At 36.6% G+C, this 23,476-nt stretch overlaps 1 protein-coding gene and 2 non-coding genes across 3 annotated transcripts; 1 reads left to right on the top strand and 2 right to left on the bottom strand.

Moving 5' to 3' along the window:
* Window positions 1-19,192: 19,192 nt before the first annotated feature.
* Window positions 19,193-19,266, top strand: TRNAM-CAU. The gene has a single exon. It is a non-coding gene; the product is annotated as a tRNA-Met (tRNA).
* Window positions 19,267-19,491: 225 nt separating this feature from the next.
* On the bottom strand, window positions 19,492-19,562 carry TRNAG-GCC. Its single transcript has one exon. It is a non-coding gene; the product is annotated as a tRNA-Gly (tRNA).
* A 1,970-nt stretch (window positions 19,563-21,532) lies between these two features.
* Window positions 21,533-22,422, bottom strand: LOC110718059 (uncharacterized mitochondrial protein AtMg00810-like). Its single transcript, XM_021896863.1, has 2 exons — window positions 22,311-22,422; window positions 21,533-22,245 (listed from the first exon to the last, which is right to left on the bottom strand). Exons 1-2 carry the CDS (start codon window positions 22,420-22,422, stop codon window positions 21,533-21,535), a joined length of 825 nt encoding a protein of 274 aa, XP_021752555.1.
* Between the last annotated feature and the right edge of the window lie 1,054 nt (window positions 22,423-23,476).

Raw genomic sequence — 23,476 nt, 5'->3', positions numbered from 1 at the left:
CTTAATAACTGTACAGTGGTAATATTGTTTGTACATTTGATGGGTATTTTTGTCGACTTAATTACAAAATTTGTAATATTTTTTTAGAGAACAAAAATTGTCACTTAATTGGCATTTAACTTTGAATTTTCCTGTTTATCATAATAATGCAAGAAAAGCCATAGTTTCCGATGATCAAGTCATGGCTAAGCTGAACTACTTTCTAACTGTTCTTTCAATTCCTTTAATTTAAAATCAGATTTCAAAATTTGGAAAAAATTTGGTGACTTATTTTTTTATTTTATTTTTTTCTTGTGAGTAATTTATTTAAGGATACTTTTATTACATATTAATAAGAATAATTCTTATTTATATACATATGAGTTACCCTATTTATAAATAAGAGTAACCTCATTTTGTCCATTAAAAGTAATTCTAATTCATTCTATGAGTAATATCAACTAATTTAGAAATAAGTAACCCCATTAAGGAGTGTCCACTATTTGGATTAAAGCCGAAATTCAATCCATGCCAATCCAAACCAAATTATAAATTCGGATCGGATCCGAGCTTTAAATAGAATTGGATCGGATTAAAAAAAATTTGAAAATTCGGATTTTCAGATCGGATCGGATCGGATTGACCTTGTTTAGATCCAAAAATCCGAAATATGAAACAGTTATTTTATAAATAAGTATTGTTAATATTAATCATGTTAAACTGCATTTATAATTATATTAATATTAATCATCAAAAGCTATGTTTTCAATACTTTTATTAATCGTGTAAACTATACTAAGGAAGGAATTTTTATTATTACATTTTTTATTTTATAACGTGCTGGGCCCAAAAAATTTGCTACATATTTAAATTCGGATTTTCAAATCGGATCCAAATAACCGAAGTTTAATTCGGATTGGATCGGATTGGATTTGATAATTGAAAACCGAAATTTATTTCGGATCGGATTGGATTTGGACTAAATCCAAACCAAAAATCGAATGGACACCTCTAACCCCATTTGTTCATTCGAGTAACCCCTATTATTTTGTTCTAAAAATTCAAAGAATGATTCCACTTTTGTAAGAGAATAACCCTTTTTTTCATTTAAGTAACCCACATATATCAAGGTAACCCCACTTGCTCATCATCGTAACCCTCTATTACTTAATTAATTGCCTTATTGTGAAATGGCCACACTATGTGACTAGCCACATATAAGACTTTGTATATTTTCACTAATGTATATTTTCATTTACACGAAGTTTATAGGACTACTTGAAAATAGCTATTATAGCGGAGGGGGGGGGGGTGCACCATGTGCATGGTACACCCGGAATTACATTACATATAGTTAAAAGAACGCTTAGACAAATTTACTGTTCTTTTATTTTATATGTAAGTTTGTTTCATCCCTTCATTCTCTCTCTTCGATACTCTCTCTCCTCTCCCTCTAACTTCTTCTTTCATTTTATTTCTTGATTTTTATAGCTTTTATGTGCGAGTCCCTGTTGTGTACACCCGGATGTACCTTTACACCCAGGGGCATTTTCCTAAATTCGCACATTATAATTGCATGTGCCTGACACATGATACTCCATATTTGATCTTTTTCTTCTTCCTTTATGCGATAATCAAATCAAATTCATCTATTATGTTCTAGCATCAATGGCAGAATTGACTTTAATAGCAATACAGACAATCATTGATCATTCTCAATAGCAACAATAAGGTATCGATTTCTATGTTTATATGTTATTAATTTTGAGCAACTTAATCAATATAATTTGAGCAAATTGATGCAGAAATATGTATTCATATGAGCATCAACTGATCATGATTAAGTTAATCCTGAATATTCATCAAAATTGATATTGATTATTCATCAAAATTGATCCTGATTAGTGTAGGGAATATTTCAGACATCAACTTTGAGCCCCACTGTGATTATGCATTTAAGCATAGTGGCGTCCAAAGGGAAAGAAGCCAGAGATAAAAGAGTCGCCAACAAATTTAGGAACTTGTAAACCGTTCACAGGTGTGAAGGTTACACCCCATTCACGATCACGGAGATCGCTAACTCCATAGTAGCCTGGAACCATAACTGGATATTCAGGGATGATGATACGAATCCAACCTAAAAGAGATTGAACCCGCCCTAAATCGGGCTCTACTTAATTCTTATGATATTCATGTGCGCTTTCCGATCAACATACAATCAACAAGTTAGCTTTAAACCTGTTTAATCTATGTTTGTTGATTATTAATGCACAAATAAATCTATTATTGGCGATCACTTGAATTAAAATCATATTTGCCTAAATCAAATATTAATTATCTATAAAGCATGATTTCAAGTACAAATTCCCTTAAACCTGCAAGAAAGGGGGTGATCAAGCAATAACAATGAATAATAAATAATCAAGGAATGTAACAATTGACACAACAATCATCATCATCATAATAAAGCAATATATCCAAAATAATATTAGCAAGATCCTTAGCAAGATCCTAAACGGATTAATAACAAACCCTAGCATGTCACTATATAATAAAAATCAAAACTTTAGCCTAAACATGATACTAGAAAGCATGATAATATTAGAAATATTAAAACAACACGCTAACATGATACTAGAAAGCACAAAAACATCGTAACATGATACTAACAAATTAAAATAATATTCTAAGCATAGTTTCTATATCAAAGGAATAAGGATAGTAGATCTACTCACTTTGATGTCTCATACCTTTTTCTATCAAAACAATACACACGTTAGTAACTTCAAGAAAGAAATAAATCAAACAAATAAATCAAATAAGAAGAATTGAAATATAGGTTAGGGACCAAACCCTCAGAAATATCAACCTTTCTTGTCGAGGTCGAAGGCAACTACGAGAAGGGTTTGGAGTATTCAAGTCTCGCAAAGGACGTATGGTGTGTGATGTGTTTAGGCTAAGACTAAGAAAGAGAGAGAGAGAGAGAAAAGCTTATGGCTTAGGGAGGGATTAAGATGATTATTGTTGGTGATCAAGCTTGTTGATGATTGTAAACGGGGGAAAACGACCTCTATTTATAAGAAAAACGAGGGTTACAATATCATAAAAGAGTCAAAATCCGACTCAGAGTAAATTCCCTTCGCGACGCGATATTTCTATCGCTCAGAGATATTTTTCAAAAGATAGAATCGGTACGGAATTCGAATTCCAATCAAATTGGGTTAACCATGATTTCGTACGTGTTCTAATTTTATCAGAATTAAATCTATTGAAAATCAAGTGTTTATCCGAAGTACAATTCTTAAATTTTTATTTTTTGAAAAACAGGATAAATTAGAACCTTCTAGAGGATTCTAGAAGGTAATAATAAGGGATTTAGAAATGATGTTTAAGGTTAATGGACCCTCCACATGGTCATTGGGTCGTAGATAAGGCTCGGTTTAGTATTTTGGCCATAACTTCTTCGTTATAACTCGGATTTGGGCTTATAATATATCCTTGGAAAGATTTTTTCAAGCCCCATCCAACTACATAATTATTGGACCCAGATTATGGACCAAAATAAACTGGTTTGGACGTTTTTATAAAGAAGACACGAAATGAATGATTTTCAAAGACACGAAATGAACTATTTTGGATTTAAGGACACGAAATAAATGATTTTGGCTTAAAACAATTAAGGAAAGGTTATAAATGGTCAAGGTTAAAGGGAACTTCATGAGACTCTTCAACTCTTCACCTAACTCGATAATCAAAGACGTGAAAGGTACTCTTCACTGGGTTTGGTTTTTGGGGAGACACAATCAGGTGTCTACAAAAGCAAACTAAGGAAAATAATGAACATAATCTAATTATTGATTATTAAACAGATTTGATTGTAATTCAATTGAGCAAACGGAGGAAATTAATGAACATAATCTCTGATGATTGAGCATATTTAATGTAGCATATTAATAACATTTTAATTGATTAATTGAATTTCAGCTTATCATTTTAATTTCTCATTTTGCCAATGATCAAATCATTTTAATTACTAATTTTAATTACTCTTTTTAATTGTTCATTTTTCTAAGTTTTCCACATTGAGCTTCTGATTATTTAGATACTTTCATTTGACATAAATCATGTTGAAAAAAATGAGCAAATTGAAACATATGAGCAAACCTAAATGAACAAATTTAATGAGATTGATATTTTTGATGGTTAGAGGCAGTGGTATTGATTTTCATTTTCATTTTGTTGCTAGTTATACAATTTTTTTTTTTTATCATTATTAACAGATTAGATAGCATAAATAAGTGTTGTATCGAATAGTTGTGCTCATTTTGCTAATGATCAAATCATGTTGTACATGCTAACACTGTAGATGTATTGTTATTGCTGTAAAAGATCAGATAAACCATAAGTCTTTGGTCATTTATCAAATGAGCAGTAATTCTTTGTTCATTTATCAAATGAGCAATAATTCTTTGTTCATTTATCAAATGAGGAACAATTCTCAACTGCTAACAATTGTAAATGTTCCTCTAAATTCAGATTATATAGATCATCTACAAGATACTTGCACTCTATCTCAATGTTACATTTCACCCATCCTCGATCTCTAATCCAACCCAGTGCTAGTAGTATAGCTTGCAACTCAGCATCTTTTGAGGGCACAGAGTATCCTTTCCATGATAGCATACGAGTATTATAGTTTAGGGGCCTTCTAGAAGGTTACCAAAAAGAACCCACACTTCATCTTCAAACTCAATTACTCCATTGTTATGATGTCTGACTAGGAATTTGGTGAATCTTCGGAGCAGAAGAAAGCGAAGATGGTGAAACTCACATCTGCTTAAGGTATGGTCATCGATCATGTCTTCTTAAAAATTAATCTCCATTTAGTTATATGATAAAACCATGCTATGTTATTGGGAAAAAAAAAAATTAGGGCTTTTTGGAATTTATGCTTATTTTGGTAAATTTTGGTTCAAATATGCTTTATTATGCTGTTTTGTGGTATTGTGTGTAATTGTGATTGGTAAAGATTGAATTTTTGTGGGTTAGGATTTCTAACGATTTCACGGGTAGGTTAGGGTATGGTTATGCTCTGTTTTTCAAAAATTTAAGTTGTAATAAATCAATGGCCATATCTAGTTGTTGTTGATGAATTAAGAAAGAATGAATGAATGATGATGATGATCAAAGTTTTTTTGTGATGATTTTCTAAACTACCGGTAATTCAGTTAGTTAGTTGTTCCAATTGATTATCATTATTATTGAATCTTTCTTTTTGATGAGGTTTCTGTTGTTACATGTTGAGATTAAATTATATGGGTCTTTTTTGGTTTTTTATGTTTGTTTAATCTTCAACGTATCAAATTTTGATAGCTTATTGGCTCTTTTTATAACCTTAAACTTATTAAATTATGCTTTAAGGTTTGTAATTAGATAAGAATAGATCATGCATGATATGATCCACCATTATTATTTCAATAATGCTAATTAAATATGTTTACTACTGTATATGCTAAAGTAGTAAGGTTACCTTTTTTTGTAATACATTAAAATAATTGAAAAACCAGCTATTTAGTCCAATCCTTAATTTGTGGATGAGCTATAGTCAATCTATTAAAAATTTGAGCTGCAATAAATCAACGGCCATATCTAATAAGGTGGTGTTTAGTGACATTGAGAACCCTTATTAGTCAAAGGATGATGATGATATGGTTACTTAGCTGCACCCCCTAATAATAAGGTTGGAAGGTTGCAAAAGCTAAGAATGATGGGTGCATAGAAGACTTCTTCCCTGGTCAACCCTTTGCATTCAAACAGGTAGTCAAAAATCATTCCATAAAGCTAGGAAAAAACATACCTTTCACAAAAAATGACAAACAAAGGGTAGGGGCAGAATGTGAGCACAAACTTAAGGGGTGTCCTTGGAGAATATGGGCTTCTTGGGATATGAATAAAACTCATTTCAAAGTCAAGTCCCATGTCAGTCAGCATAAGTGTGGTGGATCTCCAAAAGTGAAGAAGATGTTAGCAAGATGGATTGGTCAGACCTACCAAAATCAGTTTAAGGTCAACTCTTATATGAGGCTTCATGACATAATGGAGCTAATATGGTTAGACTTGGGTATTAGAGTGAGTAAGTACATAATTTTCAGAGCTAGAAAGAGGGTCAATCCATTATTATTGGGGAGTATAAGGAACAATATGAATTACTTCCCAGGTATGCAGAGGAGATACTTAAGAGCAATAGGGCCAACATTGTGACACTGAAATTAAATGGGAATGTCTTTGATAGAATTAACATATGCTTTGAGGCATTAAGGAAAGGCTTTGTAGCTGGGTGCAGGCCTTTCATTTTCCTAGATGAGTATTTTCTTAAGGGCTTATGGTGGGCAAATGGTAGGGACGGGAATAATCAAATGTTCCCTATTGCCTGGCTATTGTCGAAGTTGAAAAGACTGAAACTTGGAGCTTCTTCTTTTATCTTTTGGCTACTGGCCTAGGGACTGATGAAGGTTCTGGGTACACCTTCATGTCAGATCAACAAAAAGGGTTACTTGTAGCTATTGTAGAGGTATTTCCACAAGCAGAAACAAGGGTATGTGCAAGACATGTCTATTGCAATTTTAGGAGTGTGTTTGGGGGTGGCTTAGAGTTAAGGAAAAAAATTTGGTTCATAGCAAAAAGCATAACTGAAAATGTTTTTCTTGAACAAATTGATGCTATGAGAAAGCTATCTGAGGATACAGCTAATGATTTGTTAAACAGGAATTACAAGAAGTGGTGTAGGGCTTTCTTGACACCTATGTCTTCATGTGATAGTGTGGATAATAATATGAGTGAGGTCTTCAATGCTTATACACTCAAGGTGAGACATAAGCCAATCATAACCATGTTAGAAGACCTAAGAGAAGGTCTCATGGAGAGGTTACACACTAAGAGACACATGCTCAAGGATAATGGTTAACCACTTTGCCCTAGAATTCAGCATCAGTTAGAAAATCATAAGGTGTGGGCTAGAGGTTGGAATGCCTTTTGGGATGGAGTCAGGGATGGGTCAACTCAATGCAAGTATGTGGTGAACTTGGAACAAAGAACATGCACTTGCAATGCTTGGAAAGTGAGTGGCATTACCTGTAAACATGACATAGTTGCCAATACTAGGATGCACAGACACTTCGTCCAACAGCCGTGTCCGTGTCCGACACCGTGTCGGACACTGACTCTTGTTCGACACACGACGGACACATATAAAAACTACATCCGGTTTTTTAATATATTTAGACACTTTGAGACAAATCGTATCCTACTATGATACGATCTAGTTTGCATTTTGATATGTCACCTCATCTTTTTAACATTTTTAATTAGAAAGTTAAGGTAAAGTATGAGAGAAAAAGGTAAGAGTTATAATACGAACGCCTTCAAAATACATTTCATAGCACATTATTGATGTGAATTAGGAGAATATTATTTAGCTACGGTAAATGACTTGTTTTAAGGTTAATTATTAAGTGTTTTGTTGAATAGGTTGTCAAAATCTCGTTTTTTTGATATATTATTTGTCTTGTTATTTGCGATAGCCGTGTCCCCTATTTTAAGATTGTCGTTTTGCCGTGTCCGTATCGTACCCGTGTCTGTGTCCGTTTCGATGCAACCTAGGTTGCCATTTGGTAGAAGGTTGATAAACCTGAAGAGTATGTGAGTGAATATTTTAGAAAATCAACGTATGCAAATGCATACTAGTTTTTGCTTGAACCCCTAAATGGTCCACAGGAGTGGCCTACTTCACATAACACATTCATTCCCTCTCCACTGAAAAAGTTCAATCACAGACCTAAGACAAAGAGAAATCACAGTGTTCGGGAAGTGACTGAAAAAGGGAAACTGAGGAATACAGGGGTTGCAATGACTTGCATGCAGTTTGTGTGGAGTGCAAGAGCACAATAAAAAAAAACCTGCAAGAATGCCCCAAGAGAATCAAATGTTGGTGGATTTGCTCATCATCAGAACAAGACACAACCTAGGTAAACTCCCAACACAGTCCCCATGCACAACAACGGAATAGGAATTTACACCTACCCTAATGGATTCCAAAGAATTGCTACTGTAAGTACCAACTACCCTATTTATTTATGCCCATTACATCATCTTTTTAAATCTGCAATTTTAACTCTATTTATAAATATTTGAATACAGCCAAGCAATCAACAAAGATAAAGACAAGCATAATTTTATTCCGATAATGAAGGTGAACAAACTATATATGCTTTCTCCCAAGAGTATCCCATGTCACAGTCACAGTCAGAGTATGCATCTCAACCACAACAGACAATCTCAAGTCAAGCATGCAAGGATTAGCAAAGGAAAAGCAACAGGAGCTAACAAAGAAGAAAACCTAAGGTTAATCCACAACTTTATTAAATTAAATTATCATTTCATTACATAATTGCTGGTTTTACTTTTACTACATATGATTACATCACTTTCCTACTCTCTTAAACAAATACCAACACCAAACTACTGCTATTACAATAACTACACCCCAAAATTCATACTTATAGCCACCTGAACCCTTGTCTCTTTTCAGTTTCAACATCATGTAATCTGATTGCATCTTCCTTGCATACTTAGTTGCCTCATTCATCCTCTTCTTTTGTTCCTCAACATCAACAGTCAACCTTCTTTTATCTTCCATTAGTCCTAATATTACTTCTTTTTGCCAATCAGTTTGATCTTCCACATCTACCCACTTGAAATACTTGCACCCCCTTCTATTACATTTAGCATCATAGTCAGGATAGGCTATAAACCTTCTACCCGGGTTATCTTTGGTCCATGACCTTGTCTTTGAAACTGTAGCCCACAATGACACCTTTGACCACTTCCACTTGATCCACTGCTAAGTCTAGACATTTCCTGTCATTAACAAACATATTAATATTGCTTAAATCTTCTAATTTTGTATAACTCCAAATTACCTTAATTACTAATTTTATTGCAGATACCTTGACGGGAGCTTCCTTCGTTACTACAGCAGTTGTTTTTTTATTTGTTGGAAGGTTTTTTGCTTAATTTTCTGATGATTTTAATGGCTACCAACAACAATATATATAGCCACTTTTGTGTGTAACAGCTAGTTTTTTAAAGTATTTTGGAATTTTTTTTTTTTTTTTTTTTTTTTTTTTGCTATTACAATCCTTCAAAATTAATGCAGAGCCCCTAAACTTCAGACTACCTTTTTTTCAACTTAAAATGTCCATGTAAGCATGCAGGTCCCTAATCTTTTGGCAAAAAATGAAGTGTAGTCCCTAAACTAATGCCGAGTCAACCACAGAAGTCCCTGAACTTTGGCTTAGTTGGCAACAAACATCCATAAACTTTGTTGACTCAGATGTTGCTCCACCAGAAATGGTGAGCCAAGGGTGACGGAGGGACTAATTTGCCTCCTTTCATAAATGAGGGACCAAATGTGCAACTAATGGTATAGTTTAGGGATCGTATGTTAGCTTAACTCGGGTTTAGAGTTAATTTTTCTTTTTATTTTTATTTTTATAACCAATAGGTTATTGACATGTGCTTGTTGTGGACCCTACTAACGGATTCCATCCAAGAATCTGTTAGGTGGTGGTGAAACAAAAATTTTAGTTTTTTTGTGGTGTTATAATAAAAAAATAAAATAAAATTTAGTATTATAATCAAAATCGTGACTTTTTTGTGATGTTATTTTCTAAAAAAATCCTAATATTTTTAGAATTTTTTTTTGTTGCTGTTATGTTATTGTTATAATAGCCTTTAATAGCTACTTTGAAAAAAAACAAAAATAAAACAAAATAAAAAAAATACCTAATTTAATGCAGTATTGGCTTTTGATTAAAAATAATTAATATTTAATTACCTTAGGTTAACGGTGAGTTAGTGGCTTGGTCGGAATTAGGGTTAGAGTACCCAAAGAGTGAAAAAAAAAAATCAGTTTCCAAAGAGTGAATATAGTAAGAATTGAGGGCCTAATATGTAGTTAACTCATTTTATTAATATTAAATTTTTTTTAATATAAACAAAGATATTATTAATGAAATTATTTTAATATAAGCAAAGATACCGATAATGTTTAGGAATATGCAAAATCCCCTATGAAAATTAAACTGCTAATTATTTTAAAATATTAATAATGAATTTTTTAACTGGAATAATGAAATTATTTTAAAATAAAAAAAGATATATTGTTGGAGCTAACTGTCACAGGTCGTCTCCCTTACCAAGGATTGGCGTCAAGACGGTCACTAGACAGCAAGGCAACAATCAGGGCTAGGGGGTTTGCCTTGGGGCTCAGCTAAGCACATCCCCCTATAGAGCTTTATATTGATGTAGCCTTGTATTTCTAGTGAACACCCACTTGACAGTAACACAATAATAAGGCATTTGGACTGGCTAATGGGCTCAATTGTAGGATTCCAACATATTTTGGGCCAAGGAAGACAATGGTGGTGTCGGTTTTCCAAAAGGAGGTCTCAAAGTATGAGTTTGGGCAGCAAGGAGTCCGAAAAATGCGAGATGCTTCTAAAAGGTTCTGGGCTTTTCTTAAGAGTTCTTTTGAGGGAGTATTCTAGAGGGGATGTCTTTAGAATGTTTAAGGGTCATCTTGTACATAGTAGGAGCTTCTAGGGTCTTCTATGTATGTACATAAGTAGTGTACGTTCTAGAATGTTCTAGGGTGATCTTGGGCATTCTAGACTAAGGAAGAGTGCGGAACCTCCTTGTATGTATGTTCCTTTGGAGGTGGGAACGTTCTAGAGTGTAATGGAGAATTTTAGTCTAGAACCCTCCATTTGAGGAGGTTAGGAATTCTCTAGAATCCTAAGGTAGGAGCTTGGATGCCTATAAATAGGTCATCCCATTCATTTGTACATTTCAGCCAACACCTTCAAATTGTAAAGTTCTCTCAAGTAATCAAAGCTTTCCTTTGAAATCTCTTGTGAGCATCTTTCTTCTCTTACTTAGTCAAACTCGTAGCACACTTAGCCTAGCATAACAAGGGGGAGTCCTGACTAGGTGACTAACGGGTGTTGTCGACTATTGGACCGCGTGCGAGGGGACTTAGGAAAATAAGTCAGCACGTGACAAGTGGTATCAAGTCAGGTTGATCGTAGGGGGATCTGTTACGTTGGGTGCTAGCTGTTGTGTGGACGAAGTGCTGAAGTAGGAAATCAGGGGTTGCGATGGCATCATTACAACATAAGGAGAGTGTTGGTTAATCGGGGGTCGCCGAGGAGGCGTTCAAAGAAGAAGAAGCAATCGACCGCGTAGTTGGATGGTCGCATTGCTAAGTTGGAGGGTAGTATCGGGGCTATCTCCGACGACGTCGAGGGGATGAAGGAGCTCACCCCGACAATGGGGCAAGACATCGAAGCGGTGAAGACTCTTGCCAAGGATATGGTGCGGGGTATCGATAGCCGCATCCAAGTCTTGGAGGTAGGGGCTGAGTCAGCGGCATCGGGAGCCAAGGAGGCGGCTCATGAGCTTGTCTCTCAAGTGGCTGACGCGAATAGGGGAGACCTGGACAAATTCCAAGAAGCCTTCTTGGGGCAGCTCCTAGCAATGAAGGAGCAAGTAGAGTCACTCAAGGGTGATGTGGCTCTATGTAGGGCGGAAGTGGCTGGGTGGGCCATACAAGGGTTGGGACCAAGGATGAAAGTTTCGGAGCCGCCAAGATTCGAGGGGAAGCGTGACTTCAAAGCTCTTGACAACTTCTTGTGGAGTATTGAAAGATACTTTGAGGCCATGCACGTGGAGGACGATGCTTCCAAAATTCGCGCCACCACGATGTATTTATCGGACGATGCTATCCATCGGTTGAGGAAGCGACAAGAAGACATCGGGAAGGGATTATGCTCGATCGCAAGGTGGGACGAGTTCAAGAAGGACTTGAAGAGACAATTCTACCCAGAGAATGTCGAGGAGCTAGCTATGAAGAAGCTACGTGGTCTAAGGCAAACAGGGTTGATTCGGGACTACATCAGTGCATACTTGTCACTCATGCTCGAGTTCCCCGACATGGAGGAAAAGACTCGCCTCATCTTTTTCATGGATGGCTTACAAAGGTGGGTCGAGAAAGAGTTAAGGAAATGTGGTGTCAATACTCTTGCAGAAGGCATTGTTGTGGCGGAGTCCTTGGTCGAAGTTTCAAGTGGGTCGAGGCGCGACAAGGGCAAGGTGGTCGAGGAGAGCGGCCATGAGAGGGAGGAAGCATCACTCCAACCGAGGGCCAAGCACGACGCATATGGCAAGGACAAGGCTCAATCTAAAGGGGATAGTCGCAACGAAGAGGGTAAGTCTTGCAATCCATTCTCTTGTTGGTTGTGCGGAGGGCCGCACATGGCTCGCAGTTTCCCACAATGATAGAAATTGAGTGCCATAATCTCCAACATGGGTGAGGATCGTAGTCCGCACCTGAGATGAGGATGGGAGCTATGGTGTTGGGGGAGAAGCCCCAACTAGCCAACATGCAGCTCCTAAATGCTGGGGTAGTCGGGGATGAAGTGCCCAAGGGAGAGGCACACTCGATAAATGAAGAGGCGAGCGTCAAGCAACAAGGCAACTTGGTATTCGTCAATGGAGAGGTGAACGGGTGTTATGCTAGGTTGCTTGTGGACTCGGGGGCTTCACACAACTTCTTGAGCTTAAGGGAAGCTAAGGACCTAGGCATAAAGTTCACCAAGGGAGGCGGAGAAATGAAGGTCGTCAACGCCGAGTCCACGCCGTTGCATTTGAAAGCGTGGAAAGTCCATATCCACTTGGGAAAGTGGAAGGGAAAGGTCGACTTATTGATAGCCGACATGGATGACGAGGATGTGGTGTTGGGGATGGAGTTCATTAACAGCGTCACGCCGTCATTATGGGGCAAGGTGTGATGACCATCACACACAATGGGTGCAAGCATGAGATTCAGCTTGCAAAGGACGAGGAATTTGGTGCAAGGCTCACTTCCTTGAAACCATGGTGGGTGCTGGGCCATAAGCGTCAAGGGTCGGTCCGACGAAGGTTCGAAAACTCGGTGCCAAGGGTGAGGCATCAAGGTGTGTCTCGTGTATGGGACAAGGGGCTCAAGTGTGGAGTCCAAAGGAGGGATGTTGCAGCGACGCACAAAAGCATCAAAGGGACGAGTGGTGCGCTAAACCGGGTCGCGGGCACGTACTCCAAGGGTCGATCTTGCCGAGGTCGGCAAGGACTTGGGTGGGGGAGAATGTCACGGGTCGTCCACCTTACCAAGGATGGGCATCAAAAGGGTCATTAGGCTACAAGGCAACAATCGGGGCTAGGGGGCTTGCCTTGGTGCTCAGCTAAGCACTTCCCCCTATAGAGCTTTATAGTGTTGTAGCCTTGTATTTCTAGTGAACACCCACTTGATAGTAACACAATAATGGGCCATCTGGACGGGCTTATGGGCTCCAAATGGGCTTAAATTTAGGAGTCCATCATATTTTGGGCCAAGGAAGACCATGGTGGTGTCGGTTTTCCAAGAGGAGGTCCCGAAGTATGAGTTCGGGCAGCAAGGAGTACGGAAAACGCGAGATGCTTCTAGAAAGTTCCGGGCTTCTCTAAAGAGTTCTTTAGAGGGAGTATTCTAGAGGGGATGTCTCTAGAATATTCAAAGGTCATCTTGTACATAGTAGGAGCTTCTAGGGTCTTCTATGTACATAAGTAGCGTACGTTCTAGAATGTTCTAGGGTGGTCTTGGGTATTCAAGACTTAGGAAGAGTGTGGAACCTCCTTGTATGTATGTTCCTTTGGAGGTGGGAATGTTCTAGAGAATAGTGGAGAGTTGTAGTCTAGAACCCTCCATTGGAGGAGGTTAGGAATTCTCTAGAATCCTAGGGTAGGAGCTTGGATGCCTATAAATAGGTCATCCCATTCATTTGTACATTTCAACCAACACCTTCAAGCTGTAAAGTTTTCTCAAGTAATCAAAGCTTTCCTTTGAAATATCTTGTGAGCATCTTTATTCTCTTATTTAGTCAAACTCGTAGCACACTTAGCCAAGCAAAACAAGGGGGAGTCCTGACTGGGAGACTGACGGGTGTTGTCGACTATTGGACCGCGTGCGAGGGGACTTAGGCAAATAAGTCAGCACGTTACATACCGCTATTAATGCTAGAGTGCTAGATGTTGAAATGCTGATGTTAGGTTATTTTTTGTGATTAGAATTAGAAATTTACTTTATTATTGTAAGTGTTATATTTCTTTTAGTTTCTTAAATCTATTTAATAATACACTTTATTTCGATCTATTACTACCTGGGTTATTTATTATTTGCTATGAAAGATTCGTTTTATGTTTCACAAATAATGTCCTTTGCTGTAATATAATTATAAAAAACGAAGGTAACATGTGTTCCAAGATCAAACATTGTTAGATGCATGTTAAAATTCTCTCAAATATACAATAGATTGACAAAAAAAAAAAAAAAAAAAAAAAAATTACCCGTTAACAAAATACTCAAAGCTTATATTAATACAAAACAAAGTTTCATATATTTAAACAAAAAAAAAAGTTGCATATGTATTTACAAATAAAGTTGTCTTTATATGAAATCTAAAATCACTCATTATATGCATAATCACTTATTACCCTTTTACAAAACATATTCCTTATAAAATTTCTTACGAGTATTAATTTATGTACAAGTACTTAAAATCTTAAAGATTTTAGTTACCCCAAAGCAAGTTATTCCTTTCTTTCTATGTTAAATACATCAGGTTCATTAGTACAATTGTTGATGCACAATTTTAATTATCAATATCTATACCTCAAACTATAAACTTGTAAATGTTGTTTAAAAAAATTAATATAGTTAAAATATACATTAAGATTAATTTAAATACATCTTACATATTACTAACCTTTTATTTATACCACGATATTGATAAAAAGAAATAAATATGACACGTAAATTGTTAAAAAGTCAAACTATTGCATCTAATAACTTAGAGTAAAAGTTCGTTACCCTAAACAATGAACAACAAACTATTACTATTATTTTTTTTGCATCCACAAAATTTGACACTTCCATCTGTACCACGATAATAATATGCATCAAAAGACCAACTCAAAATTTTATTTATTTCTTACCTGCTAAAAACATGATAAATTGACTAATACTTAACATTAATCTATTAAAAACAATAGTAATTTCCTACTAATAAATATTAATCTACTAAAAACCATAATTTTAGACACCACTTTTGATACTCCTAGCCTTAGCCATAGAAACCATAATTTTAGACACCACTTCTTCCAAATCATGTATCATTCTTTCAATCTTGTCCATATCTTCCTCGGTCTGCCTTGTATTCTCAACCGCTTTCGCAACTTCAACCACCAAATGCTCTTGACAACTGACATTATTGCACAACAATGAATACAGGTAAATTATTAGTTTATCCGCTTCCTCTTTTTCGTGTTCGAGCCTTGTAACTTCTGCTCTTAGCCGCATGACTTCGGCCTCGAGTGCTCTCGCCCGCTCCCTCAAGCGCCTTGCTGACTCCCTCTTCCCATGCTTCGTCATCCTCATGATGTTTTGATGATTAATTGATTCTATGAAATTCATAAATTATTGGTAATGAAGCATGAAAAAAAGAGTGCGTGTAATATATTTATAGGATTAAAAAGAGTTGATTTAACAAACAAATATAGAAAGTTTTAATAGATTGATGACTTACTTGCTGGCTATATGATAGGTTGTGATTAGTTGTATGATTGTATCAAATCTATTATTGTGGTAATAGTTTCTTATTAATTTCCTTATTGAATTTCTTTGTAATACGTGTATAATGTATCCACTTTTTTTAGGTAATTAATTAACCCAATATGTCATAATTATTATTTTTACTATAACTATTACTCATATCTTTTTTTATTATTTTTTTAATTTTTTTTGTTTATGTTATGTTTGTCTAATCAGCTTTGATCATCGTGTCAATCATTAAGGTTTTATTAAGGGAAGGACTTGGTATACCATATGATAACAGTAAAATAAATAATTTTATATTTTTTTCTTGTTTATTGGTAATGCTAAACCTAGGATGGTCTTTAACTCTTTACTGCAATTTGGGAAGTAGGTATTCTTTTACCCTAAATCCTCACTTTTAATCTGTGAGAGGCTCTAATCAGGTAGGACATCTTCTCCTTATCTATCAAAAAAAAAAAAGAATTATTACTACAAAGCAATCACTACTCACTAGTATGCCCTATTTGGTGGTAGCGTTTGATATAGCGATTAGCGTTTTGACCAGTCAAAATACTACTAGAATTGAGCATTATACAAGGACGTGTTGTACGAGTAACTCATTACCTTCTGGGTGGAATTGCCACAACATGGGCGTTCTTCTTAGCAAGAATTATTGCAATAGGATAATGGCTAGGAGGATTTGAAAAGCATTATGGCATTAAGATTTCCAAGGTTTAGCCAAGGCTTAGCTCGAGACCCCACTACTCGTCGTATTTGGTTTGGTATTGCTACCGCACATGACTTCGAGAGTCATGATGATATTACTGAAGAACGTCTTTATCAGAATATTTTTGCTTCTCACTTTGGGCAATTAGAAATCATTTTTCTGTGGACTTCCGGAAATCTGTTTCATGTAGCTTGGCAAGGAAATTTGAGTCATGGGTACAGGACCCTTTACACGTAAGACCTATTGCTCATGCAATTTGTGATCCTCATTTTGGTCAACCGGCAGTGGAAGCTTTTACTCAGGGGGGCGCTCTTGGCCCAGTGAATATCGCTTATTCTGGTGTTTATCAGTGGTGGTATACAATCAGTTTACGCACTAATCAAGATCTTTATACTGGAGCTCTTTTTCTATTATTTCTTTCTTTCTATCTTTACTAGGGGGTTGGTTACACCTACAACCAAAATGGAAACCGAGCGTTTCGTGGTTCAAAAATGCCGAATCCCGTCTCAACCATCACGTGTCGGGACTCTTCGGCGTAAGTTCCTAGGCTTGGACAGGACATTTAGTTCATGTTGCTATTCCTGCAGCCAGGGGAGAGTCCGTTCGATGGAATAATTTCTTAAACGTATTACCACATCCTCAAGGATTAGGGCCCCTTTTTACAGGTCACTGGAATCTTTATGCTCAAAACCCCGATTCAAGCAGTCATTTATTTGGTACCTCCCAAGGAGCGGGAACTGCCATTCTAACCCTTCTTGGGGGATTTCATCCACAAACGCAAAGTTTATGGTTAACTGATATTGCTCATCATCATTTAGCTATTGCATTTATTTTTCTTGTTGCCGGTCATATGTATAGAACAAACTTTGGGATTGGGCACAGTATGAAAGATCTTTTAGAAGCACATATTCGTCCAGGGGGGCGATTGGGACGCGGGCATAAGGGTCTTTATGACACAATCAACAATTCGATTCATTTTCAATTAGGACTTGCTCTAGCCTCTTTAGGGGTTATAACTTCCTTAGTCGCCCAACACATGTACTCTTTACCTGCTTATGCGTTCATAGCACAAGACTTTACTACTCAAGCTGCCTTATATACGCATCACCAATACATTGCAGGATTCATTATGACAGGAGCTTTTGCTCATGGAGCTATATTTTTCATTAGAGATTACAATCTGGAACAGAATGAAGATAATGTATTGGCAAGAATGTTAGACCATAAAGAAGCTATCATATGCCATTTAAGTTGGGCCAGCCTCTTTTTAGGGTTCCATACCTTGGGTCTTTATGTTCATAATGATGTCATGCTAGCTTTCGGTACTCCAGAAAAACAAATTTTGATCGAACCCATATTTTCTCAATGGATACAATCTGCTCATGGGAAAACTTCATATGGGTTCGATGTAATTTTATCCTCAACAAGTGGCCCGGCATTCAATGCGGGGCGAAGTATATGGTTGCCTGGCTGGTTAAATGCTGTTAATGAGAGTAGTAATTCCCTATTCTTAACAATAGGGCCGGGAGACTTTTTGGTTCATCATGTTATTGCTCTAGGTTTACATACAACTACATTGATCTTAGTAAAAGGTGCTTTAGATGCACGCGGTTCAAAGTTAATTCCAGATAAAAAGGATTTCGGTTATAGTTTTCCTTGCAATGGTCCAGGACGAGGCGGTACTTGTGATAATTTCGGCTTGGGATGCATTTTATTTGCAGTTTTCTGGATGTTAAATACCATTGGGTGGTTACCTTTTATTAGCATTGGAAACACATCACGTTATGGCAGGGTAATGTGTCACAATTTAATGAATCTTCCACTTATTTGATGGGATGGTTAAGAGATTATCTATGGTTAAACTCTTCACATCTTATCAATGGATATAATCCATTTGGTATGAATATTTTATCGGTTTGGGTGTGGATGTTCTTATTTGGACATCTTATTTGGGCTACGAGATTTATGTTCTTAATTTCGTGGCGTGGATATTGGCAGGAGTTGATTGAAACTTTAGCATGGGCTCATGAACGCACACCTTTGGCCAATTTAATTCGATGGAGAGATAAGCCAGTGGCTCTTTCCATTGTACAAGCAAGATTAGTTGGATTAGCTCAATTTTCCGTAGGTTATATATTCACATATGCGGCTTTTTCTTGATTGCCTCTACATCCGGCAAATTTGGTTAATTTTTGTGTTGCCTTCACGAGAATCTCATTTCTTTGGATGGAGAAGGCAACCCCCTTTATTATACACTTTTACATCTAGGATCCAACTTGTATCATTGATACTAATAGGAACTGAACCATTATGGTAAGGAAAAGTTTGATTCAGCGGGAGAAGAAGAAGAAGAATTTGGAACAAAAATATCATTTGATTCGTCGATCCTCAAAAGAAGAAATAAGCAAAGTAGCATCGTTGAGTGATAAATGGGATATTCATGGAAAGTTACAATCTCTACCACATAATAGTGCACCTACGCGTCTCCATCGACGTTGTTTTTTGACCGGAAGACCGAGAGCTAACTATCGACACTTTGGGTTATCCGGACATATCCTTCGTGAAATGGTTCATACATGTTTGTTGCCAGGGGCAACAAGATCGAGTTGGTAAGCATAAAAAAAGATTTTCATTTCTATGATCATCATGGATCATAGATAGACCCTTTACCATTCTGTACAAATGGGGTATTCTATTTGTACAGATAGGGTAGAGGGCACATTCCTTTTTTGTTTGTCCATTCGTTCCCAACTTTTTTTAGACGCGGGGTAGAGCAGTTTGGTAGCTCGCAAGGCTCATAACCTTGAGGTCACGGGTTCAAATCCTGTCTCCGCAAAATTTGAATTTTGTCCAAAATTTTAGGTTTGAATCTGTTAACTAGTAAATTAACTAAGTAAAATACTAAAAATATTGAAATTAATTAAAATTCAGATTTATTCGGTTTTCTTTTTGGGGAAGTGAGAAAATAAAAGAACGCGAAGGATAGAATTACTACGCTATTGGAATCGACTATAACTATAACCAAATTCTTTATCATAGTAAATAAATTTACTTTCCCTTGAGCGGATAGCGGGAATCGAACCCGCGACTTCTCCTTGGCAAAGAGAAATTTTACCATTCGACTATATCCGCATTTTTTCCTTCTTGAGAAGGAATATGTCCCTGCATAGGCATAGATATATAATATATGTCTTGATGATATTTGTGTAGAGTCGGACCAGATACTCACTTCAAGTTGATTCCAATTAAATTCTTAATTTCTTTATTTATTTGATTCACTTCATTGAATTTGAAGAAATTTCGGTTTGACCCCTCCCTCTAATTTTTTTGTTTTCGTTATTTGTTTTGTTTGTCTTTTGGGGAACTTTTTAATTTTATTGTTATATTGATTAAATTTTACTGTATCTCACAACCCAAAAGAATTCAAATTCGGGGGAGGGGTCATTTTTGGATCTGGAACAAATAGGTTCAAGAGATTAGAGAATTAAGGATAACCACCAGAAAATACAAAATTTTTGTTACTTAACCAACCGTCGGGAGAAGCAAATACAACGGGTACGCTAATTAATAAGATTGATGAAGTAGCAATTAATGCAAAAACAGCCAATTGAAAAGCTATAGTCATACGTATAATCCTCCAAGCTATCAACAAACAAACTATATACCATTTGATCCTCTTATCAGTCATTGTACTATAAAGTAATAAATGTATCACGGAGGGATTTTAGACTATTACCATGGAATTCATTGATTCTATATAATATCATTTATTACCGCTTTATTCCAAGATGGAACTGCTGGGAAATTAGTAATTAATAATTAAATTAAGTACTTAAATGGGCATGATAGATCATTTATATATAATATACAGATAAATGGATCACCCTATCAACTTACACCTAAAATTTTTTGACAATTTTGGATGGTATCAGCTCATAGAACCATGTTCTATTCGGGGGAATAAGAATAAAATAGAAATTGACTTATGTTGGAGAGATGGCTGAGTGGTTGATAGCTCCGATCTTGAAAACCGGCATAGTTCTTTGTTCAGAACTATCGAGGGTTCGAAAAATAACAGTGTTTGGCAAGGTAGCTGTTAGAGGTAGAGGTAGCGTTTAGGTAGCTTTTCTCAAACGTTAAAAATAGTAGCGTTTAAGAGTAGCGGATAGCGTTTTTTAAATTTTTGCTTACTTTTTTTTAACAATTTATATGATAATTAATATATTTTAGTATTACAACTGCTAATTTTGCCAAACACTCATACTATCAACCGTTATTTTGACAACTAACCTCTACCCACTATTACTCCTTCCGTTTTTAAATACTTGCTCCATTTGTCTATGCGCGGAGTGTTATGAGAAATTGGAAAGAAAACAATAAAATATGGAGGTAGTGGAGTAGGTGGAAAATAAAAAATTGTAAAAAGAAAAATTAGTTGAGGGAATTGGATGAGGGAGAATATGAAATAAATAAAATATAATTTATGTTGGGTCCACTAGTTAAGATAAATGAATTAAATATTGTAAAAGCTTTCCAAATAAGGAAATAGAGCAAGTATTTAAAAACGATCGAATATAGAAAGTGGAGCAAGTATTTAAAAATGGAGAGAGTAATTGATGACTACTCTCTATCCTAACAGCTACCCGCTACTCGACCGCTAAAAACTACCCGCTACCGCTAGTTTTCCCAAATAGGGTCGTAGAGCCAAATTTGGGGGGGGGGGATTTAAGGTAAAAAGAGCTAGATCTGAATAGAAATGGTTTTAAGAATTATTATCTACGAGATTTGCTCCCATAAGCAGTAAATTACAGCTTCATATTCTTACAGTTCTGAGAAGAATCCCTTTTAAGAATACTAAACTTAGGCAAGAGTACGTCTAATTCTTTTTACACGAAAAAGTGACGAACTGTAAAAATAAAGATGTAGCATTATATCTTTAAGTTTGTAAGATTTCGGGAAAAATCCTCAATATGGAGTGTGTACCATTGATCAATATATATTTAGAGTTTTACAAATATCGTAAACCTTGTACGATAAGGATACAAAATATATACAATTATTATCCTAATCTGCGACAAATATTATCATAACTATAATAGCTATCATACCCCCGCAGTCATAGCGGGAGGAGGTCGTACACTAAGAGTGGATCTAAAATCCAAAAATAACTCCCGTGGTAAGCCTTTCGTGAAAATGTCCGCAAACTGATATCTAGAAGGAACATGTAGAACCCGAACTTCTCCCAAAGCAACCTTTTCTCGAACAAAATGAATATCCATCTCCACATGTTTGGTGCGTTGGTGTTGTACCGGGTTTCCAGAAAGATAGGTAGCACTAACATCATTACAATAGACAATAGTAGCCAGTCGAAGAGGGCAATGTAACTCAAGTAAGAGATTACGGTACCAACATGCCTCAAAGACAACATTAGCGACGCCTCGATATTCTGCTTCTGCACTCGATTTAGATAATGTATGTTGACGCTTAGATGACCAAGAAATGAGGTTGTCCCCAAGAAAGCAGCAATAATCCGATGAGGAACGACGGGTATCGGGACAACCTCCCCAGTCAGCGTCAGTGTAAGTAATCAAACGATGAGAAGCAGATGGATATAAATGTAAGCCATGATCAATGGTACCCTGAACATAATGCAGAATGCGTTTCAATGCATCATAATGAGATTCCCGGGGATCATGCATAAAAAGACACACCTGTTGTACCGCATAGGCAATATCTGGCCTAGTGAAGGTGAGATACTGAAGAGCACCTGCTAAACTGCAATACAAAGTAGGATCCCGAAAAGGTGGTCCTGCATCTGCATTAAGTTTTGACTTAATGTCAACTGGCCTGGAGTAGCTGCAGGTTTACAAGAGCCCATACCCGCACGCTCTAAAATCTCCTCTGCATACTTTTCCTGTGAAAATAGCAAACAAGAAGGAGTACGGGTCACCGCAATCCCTAAAAAGTAGCTCATAGGACCCAAATCAGTCATAGGGAACTCAGTTTGTAACTAAGATATAATCTCTGCACGCAACCTGTCAGATGAGGTAGCTAAAATATTATCATCAACATATAGAAGTAAATATGTCATATCATCACCCTGCCGGAAAGTAAAGAGAGAGTTGTCACTTTTAGTAATGATAAAACCCAATTTGATCAGAAAGTTCGCAAATCGCTGGTAACAAGCTCTAGGAGCTTGTTTCAAACCATAAAGAGCCCTTCGGAGCCGGCAAACAAATGAGGGTGCACGCCAATCAACAAACCCTGGGTTAATGCATATAAACAGTTTCCTGTAAGTCACCATGTAAGAAGGCATTTTTAACATCTAATTGATGAATCGACCACTTTTTAGCCATAGCTAAACTTAGAACAATACGAATAGTGGCCGATTTAACTACCGGACTGAGAGTCTCATCACAATCCACACCAACTTCCTGCGACCTGCCATCACATACAAGACGAGCTTTGTGCCTTTCAAGGTCACCATTAGACGTGTACTTGTATTTAAATTACCACATACAATTAACAATATTCACCCCCGTAGGCCTGGGTACCAGATCCTAAGTCCCTGTTTTAATAAGAGCATTATATTCATCTTGCATTGCCGCATTCCAATTAGGGTCATTAAGAGATATTTTATATGACTTAGGGAGCGGTGATTTATGAGAAGTGATGGTCATATTTGCAGAGTTATAGGGGTTGGGTTTAAAAATTCCGTGTTAACTCCGTGTAACACGAGGTGAAGGAGATGGTGGTTGGCACTACTAGAAATAAGTCGATTTCCGACGGACTGTTTCTGACAGAAACGGAATTCCGTCGGAAAAGTCAGAAATTCCGACGAATTTTCATTTCGTCGGATATTCCATTGGAAATTTCCGACGGAATAAAAATCCGTTGGAATATAATGGTTTTCCGACGGAATTTACATCCGTAGGAAGATTCCAACGGAATATTCCGTCGGAAATTTTAATTTCTGACGGAATTAAAATCCTTCGGAATATTCCGACGGAATATTTCGTCGGAAAATTACATTTCCGACAGAATTA

The sequence above is a fragment of the Chenopodium quinoa genome, unplaced genomic scaffold, assembly GCF_001683475.1.
Source record: "Chenopodium quinoa cultivar QQ74 unplaced genomic scaffold, ASM168347v1, whole genome shotgun sequence".
NCBI classification, from domain to species: Eukaryota; Viridiplantae; Streptophyta; class Magnoliopsida; order Caryophyllales; family Amaranthaceae; genus Chenopodium; species Chenopodium quinoa.
Note: the sequence above shows the minus strand (reverse complement) of the source record. Positions and strands in the feature narration are given on the sequence as shown.

What these genes read in the sequence shown, in the direction of transcription:
- LOC110718059 (XM_021896863.1), bottom strand. Translation starts at nt 22,422, where the DNA reads ATGACTGATTTGGGTCCTATGAGCTACTTTTTAGGGATTGCGGTGACC. An exon ending in GGAGATTTTAGAGCGTGCGG is followed by an intron (nt 22,246 to 22,310) that starts GTATGGGCTCTT and finishes AACTTAATGCAG; the next exon opens with ATGCAGGACCACCTTTTCGG.